Genomic DNA, 27,975 nt, shown 5'->3' on the forward strand with positions numbered 1-27,975 from the left:
CTAAAATTACAACTCAGACATGGTAGCGCATGCCTGTAATCCCAGCTACTCAGGAGGCTGAGGCATGAGAATCCCTTGAACCCAGGAAGTGGCGATTGCAGTGAGCTGAGATTGTGCCATTGCACTCCAGCCTGGGCAACAGAGCAAGACTGTCTCAAAAAAAAAAACAAACCAAAAAATCATGTTAAGAGTTTGGTTGCCTGGGTTTGTAGCCTGGCTTATTCCTCCTAGCTGTGGGATCTTAGGCAAGGGGCTTCCCCAATATATGCCTCAGTTTTCCCAGCTGTAACCTGAGGATAACAACAGTACCTGCCCTATGGAGTTATTAGGAGGATGAAATGTGCTTATATTTGTAAAGGGCTTAGGTTGATGCCCAGCAAGTCATGTGTGTTGCATAAATGAGACTTCTTATTGACATATTCAATTAGGCAGAAAACCACACAAAAATCTTTAAGAACTTAATACTTTAAAAATAAGTTTATTATAACTAACGAATATAAAATCTGACAGATATTTTCAAACATTTTTGCAAAAAAAGTAAAACCCTCCCCTTTCCCCCCTCCCTGCCAGATACAGAATAAGGACTTGGACAGAGAAACAATACAAATCTAAACATGAAACTGTCGCTCATCGGTTGGTCCCAAGAGGCTCCAACATATTATATTCTAAGTAAAGGTCCATTAAATTAAGAAGTTAACAAGCCACTTGACACTTTTATAGTTTAACTTGCTTTCTACTCTGATTATAATGCTCATTCAAAATGCTGAGAGACAAGAACAGGTAACGTTAATACTGCACATGACAGATATTCAAAGTGCATAAATCTATGAAACCACAAACATTCATAAGAATACTACGCATGGAATTAAACAGTGACTTAAAAAATTAATCCAAGGAAATCTATGTACATTTTAGCCTTTGGCATCTGGTCTATCATGTTTCTTCTTTATGTAGACATCAATTTGTTAAGTCTATTAACCAGATTAAATTTATCTGACCACATTTCTCATCTGACAGATTGTCCACAGCCAATTTCACATGAGGTAGTTGGGCTGTTTAATGACATTCTAGTGAAATTCTCATGATACATGGGAATTATACATTAAACATGCCGTGGAACTGGCTCATAGCCTTCTAGGAAACAACAGAAGTACTTCTAGAGCATCCTTCCTATCAACACTGACTCCATATACACCTATAAACAGACATGTATACACAGGAGTCTGTGTGGGTAAGATCGACTTTGTAAGGGGTATCAACCATTCCAGGGTGGTTTCTGTTTGTAAGGTACAGGGAGGAAATACTGACCACACTTTAAATATATGAAATATTTAGAACAAGCAGGATGTTATTCTTACATTCTCACATAGCTTAGCTGAAAACATTTGTTCACTCTGGAACAGAAGTGATTAATACGGGAAACAAAGAATTTTGACGACTTTTGCATTGCAGAGTAGTGGTATTTTTTTCCTTTTAATTAAAGGCTATATAAAAACAGCAGAGGAGAAAGATCAATGCATGCATCAACTGTACCAGAGAGGCACTGTTAATGACTGTTTAATCATGCCCTGGAGTGCCTGAATGCAGCAGTGCAATGAGAAATCATGCAAATGGTCACTGTACACAGGACTATTAACTGTCTGAGACAGGATGGGAATTGGGAACATTTACAGGGAAGGTCTAGTAAACAGTATATTTATGGAATTGTTGAAAGAACTCCTAATGACCTTGTAATACAGATAAACAGTCTTAAAATACCATTAGACAGCTAGTGAATTGTTTTTTATGAAATGACTATGAAACCCCTGAGTAAGCAACTGCAGATTACAAAGGGACGTACAGAAGTAGAATGTACTTCTAACGAAAGCATTCTATATACAATTCATAGGAATACAAATTTACCATACATAATGAAGTTTGTGTGGAAACCTTACAAGATCACGAGTATCTGAAGTCAGGCCCTCAAAGACCAAACACATTAGCTCAGCTAACAGAACAATGGCTGAAAATATATTTTACTTATAAATTCTACATCTAAAAATTTTAAAATTTAAAAAAGGTTGATTATCTTAAAAAAAGAAATGAAACATGAGGGAGAGCTGAATAGTTGTAAAACCTGTGACTAAAATCAGAAGCAACTGGTTTTAATCAGTGATTCAGAAATGCACCATTATATAACCAAGTTCTCATAGGACATGGTAGTTTGCTAGGAAAAAACTTAATTTTCTTCCAGAAAGTTCCCCAAATGCCTCACATCATCGTCTATTGCTCATGACCCTCTGACTCTACCGCCTTATCTGATATTTCTCCATATGTATGATTTTCACAATCAGATTAAGTTTCCTTAAAAAAAAAAAAAAAAAACTCTTACTTCAGCTCCTCTTTCCCTCACTTCAAATTTAGTGGAGAAAATGTACTTTACTTATTTGGTCCCTATCACATATTTTAATTAAAAACACTTTTCTGAAAATATAAAGTTAAAAGCATCAACTTTTTGTTAATATACATGGAAAGTAATAACCAAAAGGAGAAGAGTGCAAATTTTCCAGCTGCACTCCTCTAATAATCATCTTTCCTAGGTGCCCCATGTCATGTCATTCACTGGCTTTCCAGCTACAAATGGGAATATGGGCTCCTTCTTAAGAAGCTCTTGCAGTCTGGAGGTGGGGAAACAGAATCCCCACTGATCGGGCACCCAGTCCTGGGCTAAGTTGGTGCCAGATGCTCTACATATGTGCTAGAAGCTGCTCCTGAGAAATGGGGCAGAACAAACTTAAGTGGGGGCAGATTTGGCATGCTGATGGCAGTACTGCTGGCAATTTTCAGTAGCAAAGAAGAGAGAAAAGCAACAAGGCTGGACTATGGAGTTCAGAAATCCCTCATCATGGAATATGACATTGGGGGAAGTTTAATAATCAGAATGACATGCAAATAATGATAAGAAGGTGCCTCAAGCCACTACTTATACATCCTAATGAGAACTACCCTTCAAAGTCAATGTCTTGGGCCCATAGGCCCAACATTCTGTGAGAGCTCCTCTTCTGGAACTCCCTTCAGAGCTACATCAAGAGCCAATGAGACGATCATCTTCTCCTCATAGTTACAAGTTGGTTTCACTCCCAAAAGGGATCTCTCCAATTTAACACTTTTCACCAGCATTAGCTATAAGGAATCTGGCTTGTTTTCAAAAGTCAAGAGACTTGCCATCATTGAAAATATTTTGTTTAATTCAACAAATACACTCTGATACCTACAAAGTGTAAACACTGGCTTTTACCATAGGGAGAAGTACAGGCACAATGAAATTGTGTGGAAATGTCTCATAAGGGGTTAGCCTAATGTTACTTATTTGTGTCTATAATACCTAGCAGACCAATTTCCTTTTTCTTCCAGTTATCTCTAAAGGTTATGCTAGAAAATAATCCTAAAATACTTTGAGCAATGACAACAAGGTGATTACTCTGCCAACAAAATACTAGAGTTTTCTCACCTCCTCTCACAGCAATGGTGAAAGTAAACTTAGGTGTCCCGGAAGTCTTGGAGGGCAATGGAGAGAAAGCTTTAAATATCTTTTCTCATTACCCCTTTCTTGCAAAGTGACTACACATCAGCACAAATTATGACTTTAACTACAACAGAGAGCAAATACTGTAGATGTAGGAGGAACCTCTGACTATGCCCAGATTTAGGTTAAGCTGAATTTACTGTTTAGTATTAGGTTCAATTTCTAATATTTTTATTTAAGGATCCTCAGTTCCTTAAGCAAACTTTTATACATCTTAAACTTTTATACATCTTAGGCAAACTTAATATGGTCCAGTAGGGAAAATACCTATTAAAAAATATTACCCTCTTTCTACAGATGTGGAAAAAGGGTAATTGGAAAATGTAACTTATTCAAGCTATTCTGTCTGATCTGGTTTCTCAATGATCTCAGATAATATTAAGCCCCTCGTTCCCAGCAAATTGAGTTGTGTACATCTAGGCACTACCTATACAAATGCAAAATGGCCACGCTAAGCAGCTTTCCTTTTGTGTGTATTCAGAGCTGGGGTGGCAAACCTGAGGTATTTTCAGAGTGCTACCTCTCCAAGAGACCACAGAGTTCACCTGAGGTGGCAGGGAGCACCAGCAGCTGTTTAGAATGATCACGCTGCACAATTCTACCAACCACCTGGTATCATCCCCTCTAAATGATACAATGCCTAAAACATCTTCATTCCAACTATAAGCAAAAACTGGCTGCTTTTCTTTTTCCATTTTAGGGGCTATGTCAAGGGCAGGGACTATCCCCAAGTCCTGCCATCATAGTCGTACTAATCAGAGGAGATCTATACTCACTGCTCATGAGAGCGGGAGGGAAATAACACACACACACACACACCTTGGCAAAATACAAAATAATCAATATCATTTTAATAACCCCCCCCCCCTTTCGCCCTAGCCTTAAAACATGTGATACTGATTTTTGAAGTTTAAGTATTTTCCAGAAGTCTTTATGTGGGCAAAATACCTAATTAATCTGAGCTAAATAAATGTTCATTTGTTTAAAAACACACAAAGGCAAAACCAGTACCTCCCTACATAAACTTCTCTGACTAAAGAGAGAATTCCCTCCATCCTAGAGATCTGCAGCAGGAACAGCATCATCTAGAGATGATGCTCAACTCAACCAAGCCCCTCAAAGGACCTTTGACCCTGGATAACTACTTATGCTGGAACTTCCCTTCCTGTTACTAGAAGGAAGTAGCCTCTAATGGGGAAGGTACCCATGGCTTCTTTCCAATGCACACTCAAGGAAGCATGATCTACTGAGACTAGGGCCAGGGTTGGAGCATCACACTGTGCAGAAGAATGCCCACTCAACATTGTTTTATGAAATAATGTTTCTTAAGTTTTAAGAAGTTTAAGAAACTGTTTTCTTAAGTCTCATCTTTCAACTCTGACACTGTCCCAAAGCTTCTGAGATTGATAAACAGCTACAATTTGCCTGCTCTGCATTTTTGCTGATTAAACCGAGATTAATTGGTAAGCAGGTTCACAGCCATGGCCCCTGAATGCAATGCAAAGGCCTACTGGCTGGGTATCAATGCTGGCTCAATTAAGAATGCTGCTGAGTAAACTTGCTCCACTTCTCACTCTCCATTTAGCTATTTTATTTAAATGGCGGCCTATTCCTTTTTGAAAAAAAAGGACATATCATTTAGTTCTTGAAGAAAACTGGTAATTTTGTAAACTAGAATTTAATCTAGTTGCTTTTCAATACTGTGTGCATGTGAAGTTTATCGAAATGCAGATTCCTATGTCCCACTACCTAGACTCTGGTACTTTAGGTCAAAATAAGGCCTGGGAATCTGCTGTTTGAACAAGCACTCCATATGACTATGGTGCAGAGGCAGTCCAGGTCACACTTGGAAATGACCTGGCTCCTCTGCTTAGAAACTATGTGACTGTGAACAGATCCCTCAACTTCTAAACCTTGCTTTTGAAGTGGGGTAATAATCCCTTTGAGTGTCATTCCTTGTGATGTCCAATTGAGATAATGCATGGGGAACATGCTGGTAAATGGTAGGCAGTTGGGAGGTGTCATCTCAAATGACCTGTCCCGCCTCTCTCATATTCTCCCCTCCAACTTGGGGTTAGGGCACACCATTAATCTTCTCAGAGCAACGGTCTCATGCCTGTCAGCAAGGATGGGACTCCTGTCCACATCTTCTTCGCCTCCCACAATTGCATCGTCACGTGAATGCCCTGAACATCCTTACTACACAGGCCCTTATCACTGACAGAGTTGCAATGAAGAGGGTCCACTGAAGAACATCTAGGAACAGCAAACTCTACACAGCTTCAACAAAGCAGCTTATACTACCTCCAAATGTCTAGTCTAAGTTGGCTGAAACACTGACTATGAATTATGGTACTCAATATGGGATTTGCTGATTTTCAGCTTGGGTTTGGGTGGCCCATTAGAACTAAAATATAAAAACAATACAATACACAACAGCAAATTTGTTTGTCAAATCTGCTCTTATAACTTGCTGTTCAAGTCTACAGCAGCTTATCATTTGGTTTCCAGTAGGCCTGCTGAACTGAAATATATAGCACCTTGATCTTTAAACAAAACACATATGCATTTTAAAAATTATAAAAGCACTGGGTTTTGCCTCCTCCTGTCCATCCCCCAAAGTGAAGGGGTTGGAGAGGGTTGAGGCTGTTGCTGGAAATTAAGTAGGGCAACAAAACACTTTAGCACTTTAATCCCTGAAGTTAGGAGGTGCTGCCCAGCAGCCATCATACCACCTCATCGGATTCCAGCCCGTGGACCTCGTATAAAGTGTCCAGTATGGCCAGCTGCTTCTCCATGGCAGGGAGGTAAAGGCTGAGGTCCCTCTGCATTCCAATACTGAAAGCTTCTTTCTGGTGGTCACCTTCCTTTATAGTTAACGCGGCCACAAAATCTTCATAGGATGGAGCTGCCCTTAAAGCTAACTGCAAAAGAATAACCCATGAGAATCTGCATCAAGTCTGTCTCTCACACACTTATTTTTATGCATGTGCACATGCACACACATACTTTCACACATACAAACAGCTGAGAAGAGCAAGAGTAAAGAAATATGACTACCCTTCTAATTTGTGGCTTCTCTAAAATTATGTTTCAAGGACCAATTCAAATAACTTTAAGGCTAGAAGAAACAAGTGTGTACTTGGGTCACCTTAAGGATAAATAATGCTATCACATCAGGGAAATGCTGAGAGAGTCTGAGAAAAGCGCCCTTCTGATCCACAGTGTGATCCAGACTGTTCCCCTCAAATCTTCAGAATCTATATGCATATTGCCATGATGGTCTTTATTCCCACATGGCCCGTCTTCCAGGGCATCTCATTCTCTTATTTGTATCTCATCTCTATATATTTCTTTGCATATCATCTATTTTTCCCCCATATGAACAATATTTCCTTTGTGCTCCTGAATGCTTTCTAGAAAGGAAGGGAGCTAACATTTGTTGTTTGCTTGTGTGCTGATGCTTTAACATAGTTTATTCTAGTTGATCTTTATAAGAACCCCATACAGTTTATATCTCTATTTTATATATAAACGTCATACAGCTAATGAGTGCCAGGGCTAGGATCTGCACTTGGATCATCTCTGTGTTTTTCAATCACACCACCATACTATCCCACTTCCCTAACAAATTTCCTAGGCATCTTATCCTTCTTTTCCTTTGCGGGCCAATATTCCCTAAGCTTGCTAAAATCTGTTTTCTGGTGTTCACTAGATCTCAGCAGAGGCTTTTTGGAGAATCTTGAATTATCATTCCACAGTTGCTTTCCTGATCTTCCTTATACTTTGAAAGTCTTTGAGAATCAGCCCTCCCCATTTTTGCAGTAAGAGAGTGACTGGCATTGTCATGCAGTGGCTAAAAAGCACAGACTTATATGAAGCAGACCTGGACTTGAATCTCAGATCTTTCACATATTAGTTTGAGGAATTTATGCAAAGTGCTTAACTTCCTAGAATCTCAGTTTCCTTATTTACAGAAGAAGACTAATACCACTTTCCTTATTTTAAGGATTAATGGGATCTGTAGGAAGTATTTAGCCCACTGCCTGGCACATGATAAATACTTAGATAATGGTAAAAGTACAAGGGAGTAGGAAAACTGAAAATGAAGAGAAGGCAGTTATCCAAAAACATAACAAAAGAAAATCTCCCAGAAAACTGGAGGATAGGAGTCTCCAGATTTAAAGACCTAACCAAGTGCTCAGCATAATGAGTGATAAAGACCAAAAGGGAGCATCATGAAATTTCAGAATGTGGGGATAAAGTAAACAACCTAAAACATCTCGAAAGGGACAAGGAAGAGATTATATATAACAGAATAGGATTTTACAATGTAATAGTGGAAGCTGGAGGACTATAGAAGAATGTCTTCAAAATTTGGAGGGAAAATGTTTATTAACCTAGAATTCTACACTCAGCCATCAGCACTCTAGAAAAAAAAGGGGAGAACCAGTAATAGAGTTCAACTGTCTAGTCTGATTGAAGAGGAAACCAAAAAGGTCAAATGAAGGGTAGTTAGTGACCAAGATGGAGGCAGCCACCTTGCCTGAAATGGCTATCAGCTCAGTAGAGTATAACCGCTGAAAGATTAAAAAGTCACTATTTGGCTGATAAGTCAAATTCCTTGGATGTAAACAATGTTTCCCGCAGCAACTGAGATTAGTTAACATGAATTTGGCTTTGCAAGTTACCATGTTAGGAAACTTATAAACCTTCCGAAGTAGGCATGACTTGGCAGGTAATAGAGAGGGTGAAAGGGCCAATCTAGCTACAGACTCCTCTACTGATAAGGCTGTTGCCAAATGCATCACATAATCTATTTTCTTAAAAACCAGCACCTTTATTGGCAATAATATTTAAAGCCTTCAAGATGTTTTTACTCTGCAACCTTGGGTATATCACCTCATCACTTTGTGTCTCAGGTTTCTCTGTCTACAAGCAGGGAAAATAATGGAATATATCTCAGGGTTATAAGACTTAGAAATTTATGTATGTCAAGCACTTAAAACTACATCTAGTGCATGTTAAGTGCTCAAAACTGTAAACTGTGGTTGTAGTTCTTAGTATTCGACACAGCAGTTCTACTTCTAGGAATTTATTTTGAGGAAATAAGAACTTTTTTCAAACATGCATATAAACAGATGCTGTTTTATTTCTAACCTGTTTTATTCTAAACTTAGAAGCAGCTTAAGTCTCTCACACAGAGGACTGAGCAAATAAATTATGATATCTCCATACTAAGAAAATATTATACAGTCACTAAAAATAGTGTTTTTTTCAAAGACTCTTTCATGGCATTTAAAAATGATAATGATAGATTCTATTCAGTTGGGGGGATATAAAATTATATAAGCTAAAGGTAGAAAAAATGTATATACACATAAAGAGTAAGTATACAAAATAAAGATAATTATACACATATACTATATGCATGTATATATAAACATCTATATTAAAGTATATAAAATAAGTCAATATTTAAAAGAATATGTAAATTAAGAAGCTAAGACGGTAAAACACAAAAATGTTAAAAAAGGAAAATATGGACAGTTTTAATTTCTTCCCTTTCTACCATGATTTCTAAAATTTTTTATGGGTCTAAATTAGCATAATAAAGTTATAAAGTTCTCTTAAAGACTTATGCTTTGCATCCATTAAAGTATAGGGTAAAGGAAAAAAAGATTTATGCTGATAAGTTTTCTACTATAGCTGCATTCTTATTGACAATATCTCTGGGATCTTCAATATTTCAGGATTAAATTTTGCCTTCTATACTGAACCCTTCCCCCCACACTTGTTTTAGGGCAACTCAGGTGTCAGGCACAAGCTAGCAATCACAATATTCACTCAGGGAGATCAATGTACACAGTGAGCATCCACTGCCTAAGAACTCAGTAGAGGCCTCTCAGTGACTGTCTTCACTGCAGAGAGCTCTAATGGAGGTTAGCACTAGCACCTTGGAGATAACAGATCTGAGTTTAGACCTAGGCCCTGACATAGCCTCACTCTGGCACTTGGGGACTGGAATTAATTGTTCTGAAAGTATAAAATAGTGGGAGTTAATCCTGAGAATTAATGAAGATAAAGAATATGAAAGTACCTGTTAGAGTGCCTGGTACATAACAAGTGCCAATAGCTACATGGTAGCAATTATGATTATTCAAGGTGTATTGAAGGTAAGGGTGAGCAGACTGTAGCTTCATTTGGTCCAGCACCTATCCCAGTGAACAGTGAATGGGATATGGAGCTTTAATCTCCATGCTTTCAAAAAATATTTCATTTTCACTAGAATCTGATTTCTTGTACTGTACATTCTTCCCACTTTACTGTTCTCCCTAATAAAGCATGACCCAAACAGTTCTTTCTTTAGGCAAATGATGCATCCTTTACATCCGTAAAAGATAACATCTACAAGGCTACTTTATTCCCCAACCTTCCAAAGAATGTGAGTACATTCTATGAGGTTTCCTGACATACAACTGCATGAGACTGCATTTTCATGACCAGATTTGACTAAGACTGACCTTCTCCCAGATGAGAAGAATCACAGAGTGTACTGCTGACATAAAGGAGCCATCTACTCCTGCTATTTTATAAAGCTGGATAAGTGACCTCCCCAGGAGACTAAGAGTCTCAGGTTTGTGTTTTTCCTAGTTAAACATGCTGGGAAGAAGAGGGTGGTGGGTAATCAGAACCAAAACACATGAATACAAAACACCTTCACGATAAAAATAACTGGCTAAGAAGAGATTTCTAGCCCTAGCCACTGGCACACCCAATACAGTTAATATTCAAAGACAAAATTCAATTAGGGAAAAAAAATCAACTAAGACCTAAGAATTAAAAGGAATGAATACAATGAGCAGCAGAGGGAGCTATTAGGTTGACTACATCACCTGAATGCATCATTTCCCTTCAATGATAAGTATTTAGGGTCACTGCTTCCTATCTACTTCTGCTAGGATACTTAAGCTTTTTACTACCTCATCAGAAAGGCAACCACTTATGAGGCAAATCTTCACAAGGTTATTGGAACTGGCTAATTAGAACTGGCTAGGGTAAAGCATCAACTCTTTTATTCCTATTTCTTTAACAGTCTTTGCTATTCTAGATACTTTTTACTGCTGACATTTCCGCACCCCAAAGACCTATAAATGTAAATGAAATAAATAACATTTTGTTCTTATCCTCAAAACAAAGCAAACAAAACACCATACACACACATACACACACACGCACACACACACACACACTACCTTGTTTCTGACAATCGTAACTAGATAAATAGCTGGATAAGAAGAGATTTCTAGCCCTAGCCACTGGCACACCCAATACAGTTAATAATAGGAGATAAGAAGGATCACTTACCGCAAAAACCCCTCGAACTACCCAGCCATGGTGTTGCCGCAATGTTTTACCATATGCGTTATCTTGAAAAGAAGAAAAACTCCATGAGGAACACTCTCATCAGAATTTGATGTGCTATTTGTATAATGTACTTTTTTGTTTGCTTGTTTGTTTTTAAAGAGACAGGGTCTTGCTTTGTCACCTAGGCTAGAGTGCACTGGTGTGATAATAGTTGCAGCCTTGAACTCCTGTGCTCAAGTGATCCTCCTGCCTCAGCTCCTCGAGTGGCTAGGACTACAGGTGTGGATGACCATGCCCAGCTAACTGATTTTTAATTTTTTATAGAGACGAGGTCTCGCAATGTTGCCCAGGCTGTTCTGGAACTCCTGGGCTAAGGCGATCCTCCCACCTTGCCCTCCCAAAGCACTGGGACTACAGGTGTGCGCCACCATGCTTGGCCATATTTGTATAATGCATAGTAGCACAATACTATTGGTATTTGGAAATTATGAAAAAAATCTAATTACAAGATTTTGGACCCCAAAAATCTAAAGCAGGAAAAAATCTCAAAAACGCAGATACTTCCACTCTTACTCTGGGTCCATCAATATATCTGAACTTCAGCTTATTATCGTGGTGGAAAAAGGTCAATACATATGAAGAAACAAAGAGGGAGGAAAGGATATTGAAAAATTGAGACAATACAATTAGAAATACTTTGAAATATTTTGTGACCCTGAGCCAGTCCCTTAGCTGCCCTCTCTAACCATCTGTTTCCTCCTTTGTAAAATGATCTCTAAGGTTCTTTCCAATTTTAACATTCTATTCTGGGATACCAAATGTTTGTCCTAAATGACCCTATGACCCTGGATATACAGTATTAGAGCTAGAAACCTTCAAAAATATTTATGGAAAGAAAGGCTTAAAGTTATTAAGCTAAAGTAAAGTAATTGGTGAGAACTATATTAATAAAAGTCATTCATGTTTCATACTTTAATCTATAATTTTTGTCCCAATGTATTTTAAAAGGAGATTTTGAAACTGGCATATCATAATTTTAATTATGAAAAAAATCCCAAGAACCAGATGGATGCATTTTATGCAAAGGATGCGTTCCTGAAATTTGAATAATTCAATATATGCAAAATTCAAAACTGATTTCTCCACAGGATTAAATGCATTCTCAGGAAGCACAGATCTACATCACCATGGTGCATTTTTATTTCAATGTTCCACTTTATTTCCTAAGCATCATCTCCAGTAGCAACAGAGCACTCATTTCTAAATTAACAGCACAGTGTACCATGGGGACTATTTGACCTTCATGTTTCTCCGTATCTAAATTCTATTCCAAGCATATTTATTTTCATGTGCTAGTTTCAGCACAAGTACTACCACCATTTCATGAATGCTTAGTGTGACATTCTAAGGCTACAAAAATATTTTCAATTCTAGCAAGAGAAGATGTTAAAATAACAGATAAACAGACACTAAAACCACAAGTACGAGTTCCTATGCAGTGAAAGGCAATGCGGTTCACAGGACATTGCCAAGGGAAGTCAGGTATTTATTTGCATTTTACTGGCCAAAATGGCACTGCCATGTGGCTGCAGCTTCAACACAGTTTACAATCGACTCAAGCCTTCCAGCTTTGAAATTGTCATTCTAGTCAACTTTACTTTAAAAATTGGAGTGAGGCTTTATTAATACTTTTAGTATATCCTACCATTTCAATTTTACATATTCAAATCTGCACAAAATGTAATTATGTTATATAAAATACATACTCAATACATATTGCAATATATTTTATATAAAAGACTGTACATGTAAAATATAACAACAGATTCCTTTGGCTCTCTAAAGCTTAGGATATGTTGGAATGCCATTATCCAGTGTGTTAATGCTAAAGTAGAAGCAATAAGTGATAATCAATACATTCAAGTATGAAGAAGACTCTTAGAGCCTACAGGAGAACCCAAAATTAAATTTAACTTTTTTCTTAGGAGAACAGTCTGAGTAAACTAGGGCATGGTCAAAGATATATGTCTTCAGTGTAAACCAAACAAAACGTAGGTGATTCTCTGTAAGAAGACATATGGCATCAAGGAAATTTCAGATGGCATACAAGACCTTAGAGAGGATATCCTGAGAAATGTGAAGAAAGGGGTTGCTGATTCACAAAGTGTATAGTACCGATGGGCAGAGAATACTAGGTACAGCCTCTCATAAAAACCAGCAAGACAACCACATTTTCAACCATTTGAGCAGCCATCTGGGCTGGCAAGAGGGTGTACAGGTCCATGGAAAACATCCTGAGATAAGTTACCAAGGTAAGATACTGCGAATGCTTTCTTTCTTGTGTTGGTATTCCAGGCAGGGCATCAAATGTCATTAGAAATAAAGAAATACCATTAAAATCTGCTGGTGGATATCTACCATGAACACCTGCTCTATTCAACAAGAATTCAGGGCAAGTCTACCACACAGTAGTATCTTTAGGTGATTTAAATTCAGTCAATTCCCTGTCCTCAAGAAGTTGATGGTTTACAGAAGAGCCAGTCGTGTAACAATCTTTATTGTATAAGTCAGTCACTGCTAGAGTACATATCTGTATGCAGTGCTACAGGAACAGTAAGAATGGAGAACTAACCCAGCCTGGGTTGGGGGGGAGGCGTGTGGACACAAAAAATTCTCAGAAGGAATCCTGAAGGCTGGGTAGGGTAGAGAGCAGAGTGGTAGATGGTGCTGCAGACAGAGCAAGCATCACTGCGTTGTGAGAAGTCATGGCATGCTGGGCGATGGTGAGCAAAATTCACTGGATCTGAAGAACACCAGGGCTTGCAAACTGGGTTGGGCCAAATTGTGAGGACCTTTATCCATCATGTCAAAAATTATGATCTTCCACCTGAGGTATAGTGGAAGTTTTGAAAAATATAACATTTATTGCTTTTTTGGGGTTTCACGATTGATGTCCGTTGTTGAAAATAAGGAAAATATTTTAAAAGGAGAGAGCTAAAGAAACCTATAATCCTTTCTCCCAGAGATAACCACAGTGGGCATTCTGGAAAAATATTCTCTTAGTTTTTTCCCCATGTACAGAGAATATTACCTTCTTCTGTTAGCAAAGTCATGATCATTCTGATTCAGAATTGTGGTAGGAAAGTAACAAGTTGAAATTCACACATCTTTACAGTCTGTAGCAAATAACAGCTGTGCTGGTGCCTGACCCTCCAGCTCCAAGGCCCACCTGGCTGGACAGATTGCTTGTTTAAAAGAGCTCTGGGCCAGGCGTGGTGGCTCACGCCTATAATCCCAGCACTTTGGGAGGCTGAGGCAGGTGGATCACAAGGTGAGGAGTTCAAGACCAGCCTGGACAAGATGGTGAAGCCCCGTCTCTACTAAAAATACAAAAATTAGCCAGGTGTGGTGGTGGGTAACTGTAATCCCAGCTATTCGGGAGACTGAGGCAGAGAACTGCTTGAACCCGGGAGGCGGAGGTTGCAGTGTGCCGAGGTCGTGCCACTGCAGTCCAGCAGCCAGGGCAACAGAGAGAGACTCTGTCTCAAAAAAACAAAACAAAACAAAACAAAAAAAAAAACCAAAACTCTGCATTCGGTGTTATGCCAACCTCAGAGACCTTATACTTTTCCTATACATTGCCATTCAAGTTAACTATTCAAAAAAGCCTAGAAACTCTTTTCCATGCCCTCTTCTAAAAGACAACAAAAAGACAAGGAAGACAAAGGTGCTGTGAGTCCAAACAGCATGGGGAGCCTGGCTTAAGGATGGGAGAGTGTTTGTACAGGAGCACATCTGTCTTCCCACTTGGCCCTAGTAGACAAAGCAGCTGTTCCTTGTTATGCTTATACCTTGCCAGAGGAGAGTTCCACCTGGCAAAATGTGGGCCAGATGATCTAATGGGAGAAGGTGTGTCAAAAGAATTTGGGCTGGGTCTTGACTGAGATCACTGCTGCAATTTAAAACCAACAAATGAAATAAAAGTCATTAAAAAAAAAAAAAAGACGACTTCCCAAAGTCCTTAGCTGACTTCTAGGCTGCAAATATCCCTGCCATGTGAGACTGGCTGCATTAAAATAAGATGAAGTCTAAGCCTGACCTATTTTGGTTACCTAGAGAAGATTAGATAATGAAATACATTAATCTTCACTGTAATACCCATTCATTATAATCATGCGTCTTCTATAATCTGGGAGTATTTTTGGCCTCTGAAAGACATAAATGATACCCTTCTCCCAGTTCTTTGAGATGTGTCAGTTCCCCAAAGACTGAGTCAAAATTTCTGAGTAGGAAGCCTTGACAATCACCTTGCCTAATTCTTTTCCTTTTAGAAATGAAGACATGGAAGACCCAGAAAGGTAGTGACTTGCCCAAGGTCACACAGTTAAAAGCAATGAGACCTGGGGACACTCTTGTTGCATCACAACATTCTGTCAAAAAACTAGTGTTTACTCTGTAATAAAAATGAAAAATACGCCTTTTCCAATCGGTTTTCTGAAAGAATTAGCACCTTATTCTGGTTATGGAAACAGCACAGTTCTCATTCATTTACTATTAGTAACTCAGAAACTTGCTATCAGGTATTTAGAGATTATGCCTAAAGCTTTTATAGTAACTGAGAGAACAACCCTTCCATTACTGTTGATGGACAACCATTCTGTCCAGGAACTTTGTATAGGAAAGTATTTTTCTACTGTAAACCTATAATTGGTAAAGTTATTTGGGCTTGTAGAGAAGACAAATGTCAATCTAAGTCATAAGAGAAAACCTGGAAAGTAGATAACCAAAGCCAAAAAGGGCGGAATTACTCACCAGGCTGAGGAAATGACAATCATAGCTCTGCAAATGTGCTTGACTAGACATTTCTGAGGCAAGAATTAGGAACTAGGAGATTTGAAAGCAGGTAGTCAAGTTTGGCAGGAGGCTGGTGGGAAAGAGATAGGCACTGGGGAAGTGTGCTTGCCCTAAGGTCCTATGACTTCTAGAGAGAACGGTCCAGTAACTCAGAATAGTAAGAACCTTCATCCAATAACTCATGTCTTTTTAAAGCATAGGTGGGCAAAAGAACAATGGACCAGAATATGGAGTCTAGAACAGATATCTCTCTCTTTCTTTCTCTCTCTCTCTCTCAAAGTTGGTATTACACACAAGTGGGGAAAAGAACAGGTGATCCAATGAATGCTGCTAAGACAACTGGCTTTCTGATTGGAAATAATAAAATTATATCCCCACCTTACACCATTCACAAAAATAAATTTCAAGAAGATTAAAGACATAAATATGAAAGCAAACCTACAAAACTTTGAGAAGAAAATGTCAGAGAACATCTTTGTGACCTCAAGGGAAAAAGGATTTCTTAAACAAGATATAAAAAATGCAAGCCATAAAGAAAGAATGACATGTTTGATTACATAAAAACTGAAACTTCTGTATACCAAAAGACACCATAAATAAAGAGCAAAGGCAAGCCACAGACTGACAGAAGACATTTTAACCCATAACTGAAAAAGATTAGACATTTTAGCCCATAACTGAAAAAGATTAATATCCAGGAAATAAAAAGAACTCCCAGGAGTCAATAAAGGAAACTTAAGAGAAAGGTGGTCAAAGTACATGAACAGGCAACTCACCAAGAAGGAAATCAAATTGCCAATGAAGACAGGAAAAGCTGCTCAACCTTACTTGTTATCTAAGAACAAAAACTTTGGCAATATTCTATCATTTTACAGCCATCAGGCACAAATTTAAAAGGCTGACAATGACAAGTGCTAAAAAGAATGTGTAGTATTGGGAACTCTCACTACTCTGCTGGTAATTATAGACTTTGGAGAGCAATTTGGCAATATCCAGTCATGTGGTTCAGCCATTCCAATTGTATTAGGTACTACAGCAGCAGTTCCCAGTGTAGTCTCCAAACCAGCAGCCTCAGCATCACCTGGGAACTTGTTAGAAATGCAAAGTCTCAGCCTCACGTCAGACCTACAGAGCAATCTGTGTTTCAAGGAGCCTTCCAGGTGAGGTTAATACAGGCTAGAGTTTGAGAACCACTGTTCTGGCAGCACAGCTTCTCAAGCAGTAAGGCCCCATGAATTACCAGTCTGTAGACAGCCAAAGCCCCTGGGCCAGTCCCTCTTAGCTATGAGAAGCCTCCTCCTTTTTCTGGTGTGCTCTCTGGACATAATTTTCCATGTGATAGAGAACATGTGTGAAAGGAACATGTACATTGTATAATTGCTTTTAACAGTGAAAATCTGTAATCAACTGTGTCCATTAACAGTATATTAGTTTTTCTAAACCATGGTCTGTTCATACAATGAAATGCTAAACAGCAAGGAAAAGGAATGAGCCAGGACTACAAGCATCAACAGTGGCTAAAATCTGAAAACACTGAGTGAAGAAGGAAGAATGTATACAATATGATACCACATATACAAGTTTAAAACATGTAGTACAATACTAGATGCTGCTTATGGACACATAAATATACAGTAAAAGTATAAAAACATGTATTACATAATGAACAACAGCAAATTCAGGATGATGATCTCTGGAAAACGATGGGAGTCACAGGATTAAGGGGTGACATGTGGGTACTTAACTGTATTGAACTATTTTTTCTAGTAGGTCAAGTGGTAGATATTTGTTAAATGCCTGAATTATTTATAATTTTCTTTTTTGAGACAGAATCTTGGTTTGTCACCCAGGCTGGAGTGCAATGGTGCAAACATGGCTCACTGCAGCTTCAACGTCCCTGACACAAGTGATCCTCCCACCTCAGGCCCCCAAGTAGCTAGAACTACAGGCTTGTGCCACCACACATGGCTAATTTTTGTATGTTTTGAGGAGATGGGGCTTTGCCATGTTCCCCAGGCTGGTCTCAAACTCGTGAGCTCAAGTGATCTGCCTACCTTGGCCTCTCAAAGCGCTGGGATTACAGCACTTGGGCATGTATTTTTAAAAACAGAGCTACTAGGAAAGTAACCTCTGAATTCTTTATAGTGACTAAGCTTAAGGTAAACTGAGTTGTATGGATAATAACCAGTGCGAAGAGATAAAACAAGTACCCAGAGATGCCCTTTGTTAACTTCAGGCACTGTTAAGACTAACGCTTGTGCTGCCAGCCAGTCCTGTCAGCGGAGGCATATGCTGCAAATGGTTCTGGAAAGAGTATAACAATTCACGTTCCATAGTATTTTCAGAATGGCCAAGTTATGATTTGATGTCAAATATCTGATTATGAGTTCTGACTTTATCTCTCACTTATCTCTCCTTGTCTATGAAAGCCTTTCATATTAAATACATGATTGAGCATCCTTTTAAAATCTTTTCTATTCTATGCCAGAAAAGGATCTTGGTTGTGTTAATTTTTACTGACACTTATGGGATCATTCTGAGGTGAGATATGCGGCAATATGTTATCCCACTGAGCACAGAGCATATAACATTTAATACAATGGTGCATGAAATGCCAGAGCAACTTTCCTTCCTTCTACTTGCAAGGATGCTTTCCAAAACCTTTTTTTGATGTGGAATATGCAATGGCGAGGGGGACTCAGCTCTAAGGCAGAACATTAAACATATCTGCCTTGTGAACCCAACTCCCTCCTGAAAATGACCTCTAAAGAATGTTAGAGGACACTAAGGGAACAAAGCAGCTCTTGGCATGAAACCACCCAAAATGTTCCACTGTGATCATCATTATGGGGAAGCCAAGTGATGGCTCAAGTGCAAAAAGGGGCAGTGGAAAGTCTAAGGCCTCTTCCAGACACTGGAAGTATTCCAGGTCACAGAGCTGCAGCAATACAATAACTAGAGATGCATTTTCCAGAAAGGTAACTGAGTCATGACTTCTACTATGTTATTTAGGACTTTTACATATAAATGTCCTATTTCCAAGGCCACTAAGACCATACAAGTTTCATGAACATTCACCTCAAACTTTTCTTAAGCAGTATTTTTATTGGAAAGCTGTCAAATTATGATGAAAAGGAGGCAAAATCAACTGATGCTATAACTAATTTCAGCAGTTTTACTTCTGCTTATTAAAAATCTCTTAGATGCAGTCAAAAATCTCAAAATGATCAAGATGTAGACAAGTGACAGGTGAACCTCAAAGGCCCAAGTCTAGATGACTAGGTCTCAAACTTTAGCATTGATTAGAATCACCCGAATGACTTGTTAAAACATGGACTGCCAGGCCCCAGCATCAGAGTGTCTGATTCAGCAGGTCTGGGGTGGAACTGGATGGTCTGCATTTCTAATGAGTTTTCAGGTGATAAAGATGCTGCTGACCTCAGACCAGCTTGAGAACCACTGATGGAGATTTTGAGACCCTAGGGAAAGTATTTATCCTCTTTAAACCTCAGTTTATTCACTGGAGAGTATTTGGAAGATTAAATAAAATATTTATCAAGAACTTAGTGTAGTAGTTACACTGGGTGCTCTATTATAAGTGATAGCTGTTTTTAAATTCAACTTTAGAATTTAAAAAAGCCAATAAACTTGCCTATAAATGGCATATAAATTGCACACACTCTCTTTTACCTATTCACCCTCCCTCATTTCAAACAAGGTATCAGTTCTACTTATAAAGGCTGGGACTTCAAAATGAGAAAAAGGAACCATTATCCCAGAAGAAATATGCATCAAGGAACCTACAGGTTCTGAATAACTATTGTGTAAACATTTCTCAAAAAACCGTTTACACAGAGCTTGTTGTGTCTGTGTCTGTGGGGGAGGGAGGGTGGGTTTAATAGGGGAACTTTGGAGGAAGGGTGGGTTTAATAGTGAAACTTTATCTCCTCACACTGAGCAGCAGCAAGAATCTAGGGATTTCCACAATCAAAGATAGGATTTAAATTATAAACACCTTCTTTGAAATAAGCCTGAACATCAGGATGAAAATGTCAAATTTACAGCCTCCCTTCTCTTTTCCATCGAAAATTTTGCCGAAGGAGAAGAGAGGGAAGAAAAAGCTGAGACTGGCTGTGATTACTGCAGTCACAAAGCAGCATTTGCCCTTCAAAGTCTCCTCTTTCTTCACAAAGTCAACACATCCCCTGGGCCCAGTCTCCAAATCAAGTACAAGGTTTGATGAGAAACCTTGAGGAGAAAAGGAGAGAGAAAAGTGGTCAGAATCGGGGTTGGGACTGGACAGAAATGGTATATCCTCAGTTTCCTTTCTATCTCTAGCGGGGGGTCAAAGCCCATAAGCAGATGGGTTCTGTTCCACCCCAGCTCCTGCAGTGGGCTAAATGGGATCAACATTGTCCTACTCCCCTTCCATACACAGCCCTAACAAAATAATAGCAGCATGAGACATGCGGAGTCCACTGGGCACACAGTGCTGAACCCTGTATCTTCTGCATTTCCAACAGGTGGAGAAGTCTTTCTGCTGGCATGAAAATTCCATATTAATAAGTTAGTTTGAAGAGAAGTTTCTGGCTTGGCACCTAAGCTTTGTAAACTTTCCATTACTGATTTGGGACAAGTAAGTCTTATTTTCTGGCAGGTTATTAACTTCATGTATCATAATTATGATAACGATGACAAAACATCATTATCACAACAATAGATGCTAATCTTGACAACTGAGCATTGTTTGTTTTTTTTTAGACAGGGTCTGGTCTCACTTGATCGCCCAGACTGGAGTACAGTGGCACGACCACAACTCACTGCAGCCTTCACCTCCTGGGCTCAAGCAATGTTCCCACCTCAGTCACCTAAGTAGTTGGGACTACAGGCATGCAACACCATACTCAGTTAATTTCTGTATTATTTTTGGAGAGATGGAGTTTTGCCATGTTGCCCAGGCTGGTCTCAAACTCCTGAACTCAAGGGATCCTCCCTCCTGCCTCAGGCTTCCAAAGTAGTAGGATTACAGGCATAAGCCACCGCACCCAGCCATACTGTTTTGTGTACCAAATACTTCTGTAATTTTTTTCACATGCACATGCACCTACTTAATATTTACAACCAACTTATTAGGGAAATAATATCACCATTCCCATTTTATAGATGAGGAAAGTGAGGATCAGAGACGTTAAATAACTCGTCTAAGGGCAGAGCACTAATGAGTGGTAGAATCCAGAGAGCCACTCCAGAGCTCCTGATCTAATCACTCCACAAGCCATAAAGCTTGACAGATACTGGCTAGGGGGCCTGAGCAGACATGCTGAATATACTTTTAGTACTTGAAATCAGGACACAGAGGGGAGAATATAACTGAGACCATTCTGAAATTCAGGGATATATGGGGAATGTAAAAATGCAGGTGGCCCAGGGATGGTGGAGAAGACCCTCTGTAGGAGAAATGTGGACCTTCAAAGCAGGGGCCTCAAAGCCACTTTGCTTCAGACCCTATGTTGGTCTTAAGCAATATTTTAATCTTACAGTTCCCTAACCTGTAAAAATGGATAGAAATGAGGATTAAGTTTATGAAGTCTAAATTCTTCACAAAGTGCTATCAAAATGTCAGCTCTCATTTTTATGGCAGATCAGCAGTTGCTAGATGGGGCAGACTCGGGAAATCATGTGAGGGCAGAATTCTTGAGGACTCATGGCCCAGAGAGAGGACTAACAGAAGGAGGTAGAACCCAACTGTGACACTGAAAAAAAGCCACAGAGAACACTAGCTCCCTCTCAAACCAGAAGCATCTAACTAGTTTCTGTCACAGTTCATTTTTTTCTCCACACATGCCTCACGGCCCATGCTAGAAGAATTTCCTACAGATCAACGGTAAGAGTTCAGCCACTCCATTGGAAGCACTGTAAGGATGCTTCCAAATCTCAACATTTTCAAAACTGGTCTGATAAATGGCTCTATCCACACATCCATCCATCCACCTACCTGTCCAATGTTTATTAAGCACCTACAATGTTGCAGTCACTACCTTAAGGTGCTGGAGATATAAGATGATCTCCTTTGACCAAGCCCTTCATCCCACTTTGGCTCTACGACTAGAAACTGGGACGCACAGAGCATTATATATTTGAGGAGTACAGGATGATGAAAACCTTTAATCCTACTCCAGGACATATCCCTGGGATTTCCCCACGCCAATCCGCTGTTTGGACTTCAAGCTTTTCTTTGGATATGTATGATTTTCAAGGACTATAATATATCTGAAGATTTAGGAAAACTAACTTCTTGATAATATTAGGTCTTCCTATTATATTTAAGAGATGGCTTTCCATTTATTCAGCACTCCTTTAAAATATACGGATTTTTAGTAAGTAACATCTAGATTACCAGGTCATTGTCTCATAGGTACTTTTAAAACAAAGCATATAGGAAGCAATGAATAATAATGAAATAAGAAAAGAAACAAAATCAAATCCTGAAAAGCAGAAATATCCCCTATATCCTGTATCCTCCTCTAGGAGTCTCCATTCCACATTCTATTGATTCATCCGACAAAACGTAAAGAACACTTACTCAGGGCTGTCTGGATATCCTTTTCCCCATTTTCACTTCTGTCAAAATCCCTTCAAAATTTGAGACCTCTAAAACAAAATAAAGGAAGAAATATTACTTTCAAAGTTCCCTTATGTTGAATGAGTATAAAGAAACGGCAGACATCAGCTTCCATTTCAGTAACATGTCAGGCACAGCAGTGAATAGGTCAAATCATATGGCATTCCTTGAACCTCTTCCCTTCACTTCCCTTTAGCTTGGTCTGGAGCCCGTCTTTCATCTCATCTGATATACCTAAAGAAGTGGTTTTCAAAATGTGTCCCAGGACTAGTGGCTTTAGCATTACCTGGGAATTTGCCAGAAATGCAAATTCTGGGGCCCCATCCGATTTACTCAATCAGAAACTGGTTCTGAGTCTAGTGTTTTTAACAAGTCCTCCAGATGATTCTGATGCCACTGAAGTTGGAGAGCTATTGATTTAAAGAGAAGCCAGTTGACTTTAATGCCTTTAAGATTCCTATCTTATATACTTATTAACAATATTTATCACCATCAAAAGGGAGGTAAAAAAAAAATGGTATTATTCATTAGGCCTTCTAGAAAAGGCTACACAATTCAACTAGATCCTTCACTCAGAAGCAGTCTCCTTTGTGTAACAATTTTTTTTGCTGGTAATTTTTTTTGAGCTAGATTTTAACTGCTAGCAGTCCCACCCCAACTGCCTCACCTCTTCAGCCACAAGAGGGCTTCAGTCGCCGAGTTCCTAACCTGGGCTACATCCGCCTCCACTTCGTGCAGCACTATCTTCTGGAGAGTGGTAAACTCTTCTTTGTTGGTTATGTATTTCTGATTTACTTTCTGGAGGGAAAGCAGGGAAACAACCTAAGTTTAAAATGCCGAAGTTATCAAGCAACTCAGTATAGTATTGAGACTTGTAAGTTTGGCAAGCAGGCCTCTATAAATAAATTAAGCTTCTATTACCTTCTTCCTTATATTTTCATGATAATATTTTTTTTGGAGAATTCTATGTAGCTTAAACTGGAATTAAATAGTCTCAGGGTTTAAAGTTTTGTTCTTTAAGTTCTTTTTTCTGCCTCAGAACCTCTCTCATGGCTGTCTTTGGCAGATACTTTTCACTCTGAGTATAAAACTCAACAATCATTTGTTCTACTGAGACTACTTGCAACTATTCCACCTAAATACAATAAAGAAAGGTATATCTACAGGAATTCCTAATAGTGCTTCCTCAAAGACTAGTCTCCAATGACAAAAAACACAGATTTTTATGAGGTACTGTATCCTCAAGAAGGTAACATTTAATCTACATTTAAAAGGGGACCTATCCCTTATTTTACCTGGAAGAAAGAGGCTCAGAGAAATTTGGTGAGTTGTTGATGGTTCCACAACTACCACTGGAAATGGGCCTTTTGAGTCCCAGACCACTGACAGCTATTTTCACTATATAACCTAGCTTTTAGAAAAATATAACTTGTCATCATTTCAACCTAAAAAAGCACAGAATCAGTGTGGACATTAGAGTGAAACCCTACTGAACCACACGGTGCACATGAAAAGGCAGTCCTGGGCCGGGCGCAGTGGCTCAAGCCTGTAATCCCAGCACTTTGGGAGGCCGAGGCGGGCGGATCACAAGGTCAGGAGATCGAGACCATCCTGGCTAACACGGTGAAACCCCGTCTCTACTAAAAAAAGTACAAAAAACTAGCCGGGCGAGGTGGCGGGCGCCTGTAGTCCCAGCTACTCGGGAGCTGAGGCAGGAGAATGGCGTGAACCCGGGAGGCGGAGCTTGCAGTGAGCTGAGATCCGGCCACTGCACTCCAGCTTGGGCGACAGAGCGAGACTCCGTCTCAAAAAACAAACAAACAAACAAACAAAAAAAAAAAAAAAAAAAAAAAGAAAAGGCAGTCCTGGTTTCATTTTAAAAATGAATCTTCTACTCCCCATAAAGCTTAACTCTAGCATATAATAAAGGCTTAGTAATTCCCTGAGCATTCACAATGTGAGAAGAAAGATGCTTGCTCTCTTAAAGAACAGTGATACATTTTCTATTTTTTGATTTATTCTTGCCAAGCACAAAAATGTTGACAACATTTTCCTTTATTTAAAAGTTTCCACAGAGACAAACCAGTATGCTCACCTTAATATTTCCAACAAGATCCATCTTAACAGGAGCAAACACTGTAGGGCCAAGTTTGTCTAGAAGAAAAGATCAAAAACATTTCTGAAAAAACAATTTTAAGTGGCAATATTTTTATAATAAAGAAATAATAAATTTAGCAGATCCTCAACAACTTTAATTTTTGCTTCCAAGCCATTATCTAAACATAACCTTCAAAAGCTTCCAGGATACTATTATCATCTTTTTCTATTACACTACTCCAAGGTGAGTTACAATGAGGCCCTAAGTGACAGGTGAGATGAAGACAATCTTATAAGTTTAGGATTCATATAGCAATCCTTAGGGCTGCACTGTCCAATATGGTAGCCACTAGATATGTGACTAGCTAGTACTTGCAGTGTGGCTAGTACTAACCAAATGTACTGGAGGTAAAATACATACCAAATTTGGAAAACTAAGTATGAAAAAGAGATTGCAAAATATCTCATTAATGATTCTTTTGGTTTTTTTGTTTGGTTTTTTGAGATGGAGTCTCTCACTGTGTCCCCAGGCTGGAGTGGAGCAGCGTGATCTCAGCTCACGGCAACCTCCATCTTCCGGGTTCGAGCGATTCTCCTGCCTCAGCCTCCTGAGTAGCTGAGATTATAGATGCCCACCACCACGCCCAGCTAACTTTTGTATTTTTAGTAGAAACAGGCTTCACCATGTTGGCCAGGCTGGTCTTGAACTCCTAATCTCAAGTGATCTGCCCACCTCAGCCTCCCAAAGTGCTGGGATTACAGGCGTGAGCCACCATGTCCAAACTTACTAATTATTCTTTTTTTTTTTTTTTTTTGAGACAGAGACTCTGTCACCAGGCTAGAGTGCAGTGGCGTGATTTCGGCTCACTGCAACCTCCAACTCCTTGGTTCAAGCGATTCTCCTGCCTCAACCTCCCAGGTAGCTGGGATTACAGGCATGTGTCACCACATTGGCCAAGATGGTCTTGATCTCCTGACTTTGTGATCCACTTGCCTTGGCCTCCCAAAGTGCTGGGATTACAGGCATGAGCTGCCACGCCCGGCCCAATGATTCTTTTATATTTATTACATGTTGAGATATTTTAGATATTCTAGGTTTTAAAATACATAATTAAAATTAATTTTTGTTTACTATGATAATGTGCCTACTAGAAAACTTAAAATTACGTATGTGGTTTGAATATTTCTGTTGGGCAACAACAATGACTAAAAAATAAAACAAAGAGGTATAGCTAAAAAGCCAAAAGACAAAAGATAGTGGAACTCTAAAAAACAAAACAAAACAAAACAAAAAACTTGATTGATCTAAAAGAAAGGCAGGGACAAAGATAGGTAGCTAAGAGGTCAAAAGAGGAAATAAAACAGAATACTAAAAAAAAATTGATTAACTAGTGAGAAATCAGGAAAGGAGTTTTTAAAAAGGGAACAAAGAACATACAGAGAAAAGCAGAAAATAAGTAGCAAGATGATAGAAACAAATATCAAGATAATGAATGAAATTCATCCAAACAATGTAATTCACTACATTAACAAATTACAGGAAAAAAAAAAATGACTTCAGCAAATAAAGAAAAGCATTTTATAAAGTTATTCATGATTATAAAACAACTCAGCATGTAAACACAATTTGTATGTACATGCTATTAATAATTGGAAAATGAAATAAAACACTTTTTACAACAGAATAAACAAAAAATTCTAAAATTTATTCCTAACAAAAGATGTATGATAGCTATACACTAAAAACTATATAGAACATTCTTGAGAGAAAATTAAAATGACTTAAGTAAACAGATATAGCATCCTCATGGATTGGAAGATTATCAGTGTTTTTGTTTTTGAGACAGGGTCTTGCTCTGTCACCTAGGATGGAGTACAAGGTGCAATCACGGCTCACTGCAACCTTGATATCCCAGGCTCAGGTGATTCTCCTGCATCAGCCTCCCAAGTAGCTGGGACTATAGGCTTGCGCCATCACACATGGCTAATTTTTTTATAGGGGCAGGGTCTCACTTTGTTGCCTAGGCCAGGATCAAACTCCTGGTCTCAAGCGATCCTCCTGCCTTGGCCTCCCAAAGTGCTGGGATTACAGTTATGAGCCTGTAAGCCCTGCCTTCAATGTTGTTTAAGAAGCCAGTTTTCCCGTAATTGGTTTCCAGATACAATGTAATCTTAATCAAAATCCTAAAAGACTTTTAAATAGGAATTGAACAGCTAAAATTTATCAAAAGGTCTAGAATTTCCAAAACAACCTTGAAAAAGAAAAAACTGAGAGACTTACATTATCTGATTTCAAGCCTTATAATAATTAAGACACCATAAGATCACTGGAACAGAAGAGAGAGTCCAGAAACAGTCCCACATTATAAGCATTGTAAGTTCAATTGATTTTTGACAGAGTTGCCAAAGCAATGTAAAAGGGAAAACATATTTTGACCCATGGTTCTTGAGCAACCAGATACCACAAGGGGAAAAAAAAAATGAGCCTCAACTCCCTACCTCACACCACACACAAAAAATAATTCCACTGGTTCATAGGCACAAATGTAAAAGTTAGAAGAGTCTAGAAGAAAACAGAATATCTTCATGACCTTTGGGATAGGTAAAGATTTCTTAAGACACTAAAAGCACAAAGTATAAAAGAAGAAACTGGACTTCATCAAAATTTAAAACTTCTGAAAAGGCATCATTAAGAAAAGGAGGAGGCAAGCCATAGTCTGGGGGAAAATACTCACGTGTCTACAATGGAATTTTAATTAAGAATATATAAAGAACTCTCCCAACTCAGTAATAAAAAGAAAAACTGACTTTTAAAAATGGGTGAAAGATTTGAACAGACATTTCACAATGGAAGAGATAGCAATGGCCAATAGAAGTGCTCAATATCATTAGTCATCATGGAAATGCAAATTAAAGCCACAATGAAATATCACTAAAACATGCAGGAATGGCCAAAACCAAAATACTGACACCACCAAATGCTGGTGAAGACGTGAAACAACTAGAATACTCATACACTATGAACTCATACACTATGTGCAACCATTATAACTGTCTGGCAGTTTATTATAAAATTAAACTATGAACTAGCAATTCCAGTCCTAGGTATTTACTCAAGAGAAATGAAAGCATAGGCCCATAGGCACAAAAATGTTTAGAGCAATTTCATTTATAATAGTCCCAAATTGGCCAAGAGCAGTGGCTCACTCCTGTAATCCCAGCACTTTGGGAGGCCAAGGTGGGTGGATCACATGAAGTCAGGAGTTTGAGACCAGCCTGGCCAATATGGTGAAACCTTGTCTCTACTAAAAATACAAAAAAAAATTAGCCGGGCATGGTGGCACAGGCCTGTAATCTCAGCTACTCGGGAGGCTGGGGCAGGAGAATCACTTGAACCCGGGAGGTGGAGGTTGCAGTGAGCCGAGATAGTGCCACTGCACGCCAGCTTAGGTGACAGAGCAAGACTCAA

General features: G+C 38.9%; 1 protein-coding gene across 1 annotated transcript in view; it reads right to left on the reverse strand.

The window, feature by feature from the left end:
• Positions 1 to 458: 458 nt before the first annotated feature.
• The window catches only part of PLEKHA8 (pleckstrin homology domain containing A8), a 62,594-nt gene continuing 35,077 nt past the window's right edge, over positions 459 to 27,975 (reverse strand). The window contains 5 exon segments of the mRNA XM_017861352.1: positions 459 to 6,489; positions 10,934 to 10,995; positions 22,371 to 22,438; positions 23,077 to 23,207; positions 24,505 to 24,563. Coding sequence (XP_017716841.1) covers positions 6,292 to 6,489; positions 10,934 to 10,995; positions 22,371 to 22,438; positions 23,077 to 23,207; positions 24,505 to 24,563 — 518 coding nt within the window. The 3' untranslated portion in view covers positions 459 to 6,291.

Source organism: Rhinopithecus bieti, unplaced genomic scaffold (genome assembly GCF_001698545.2).
Source record: "Rhinopithecus bieti isolate Rb0 unplaced genomic scaffold, ASM169854v2 scaffold_61709, whole genome shotgun sequence".
NCBI classification, from domain to species: Eukaryota; Metazoa; Chordata; class Mammalia; order Primates; family Cercopithecidae; genus Rhinopithecus; species Rhinopithecus bieti.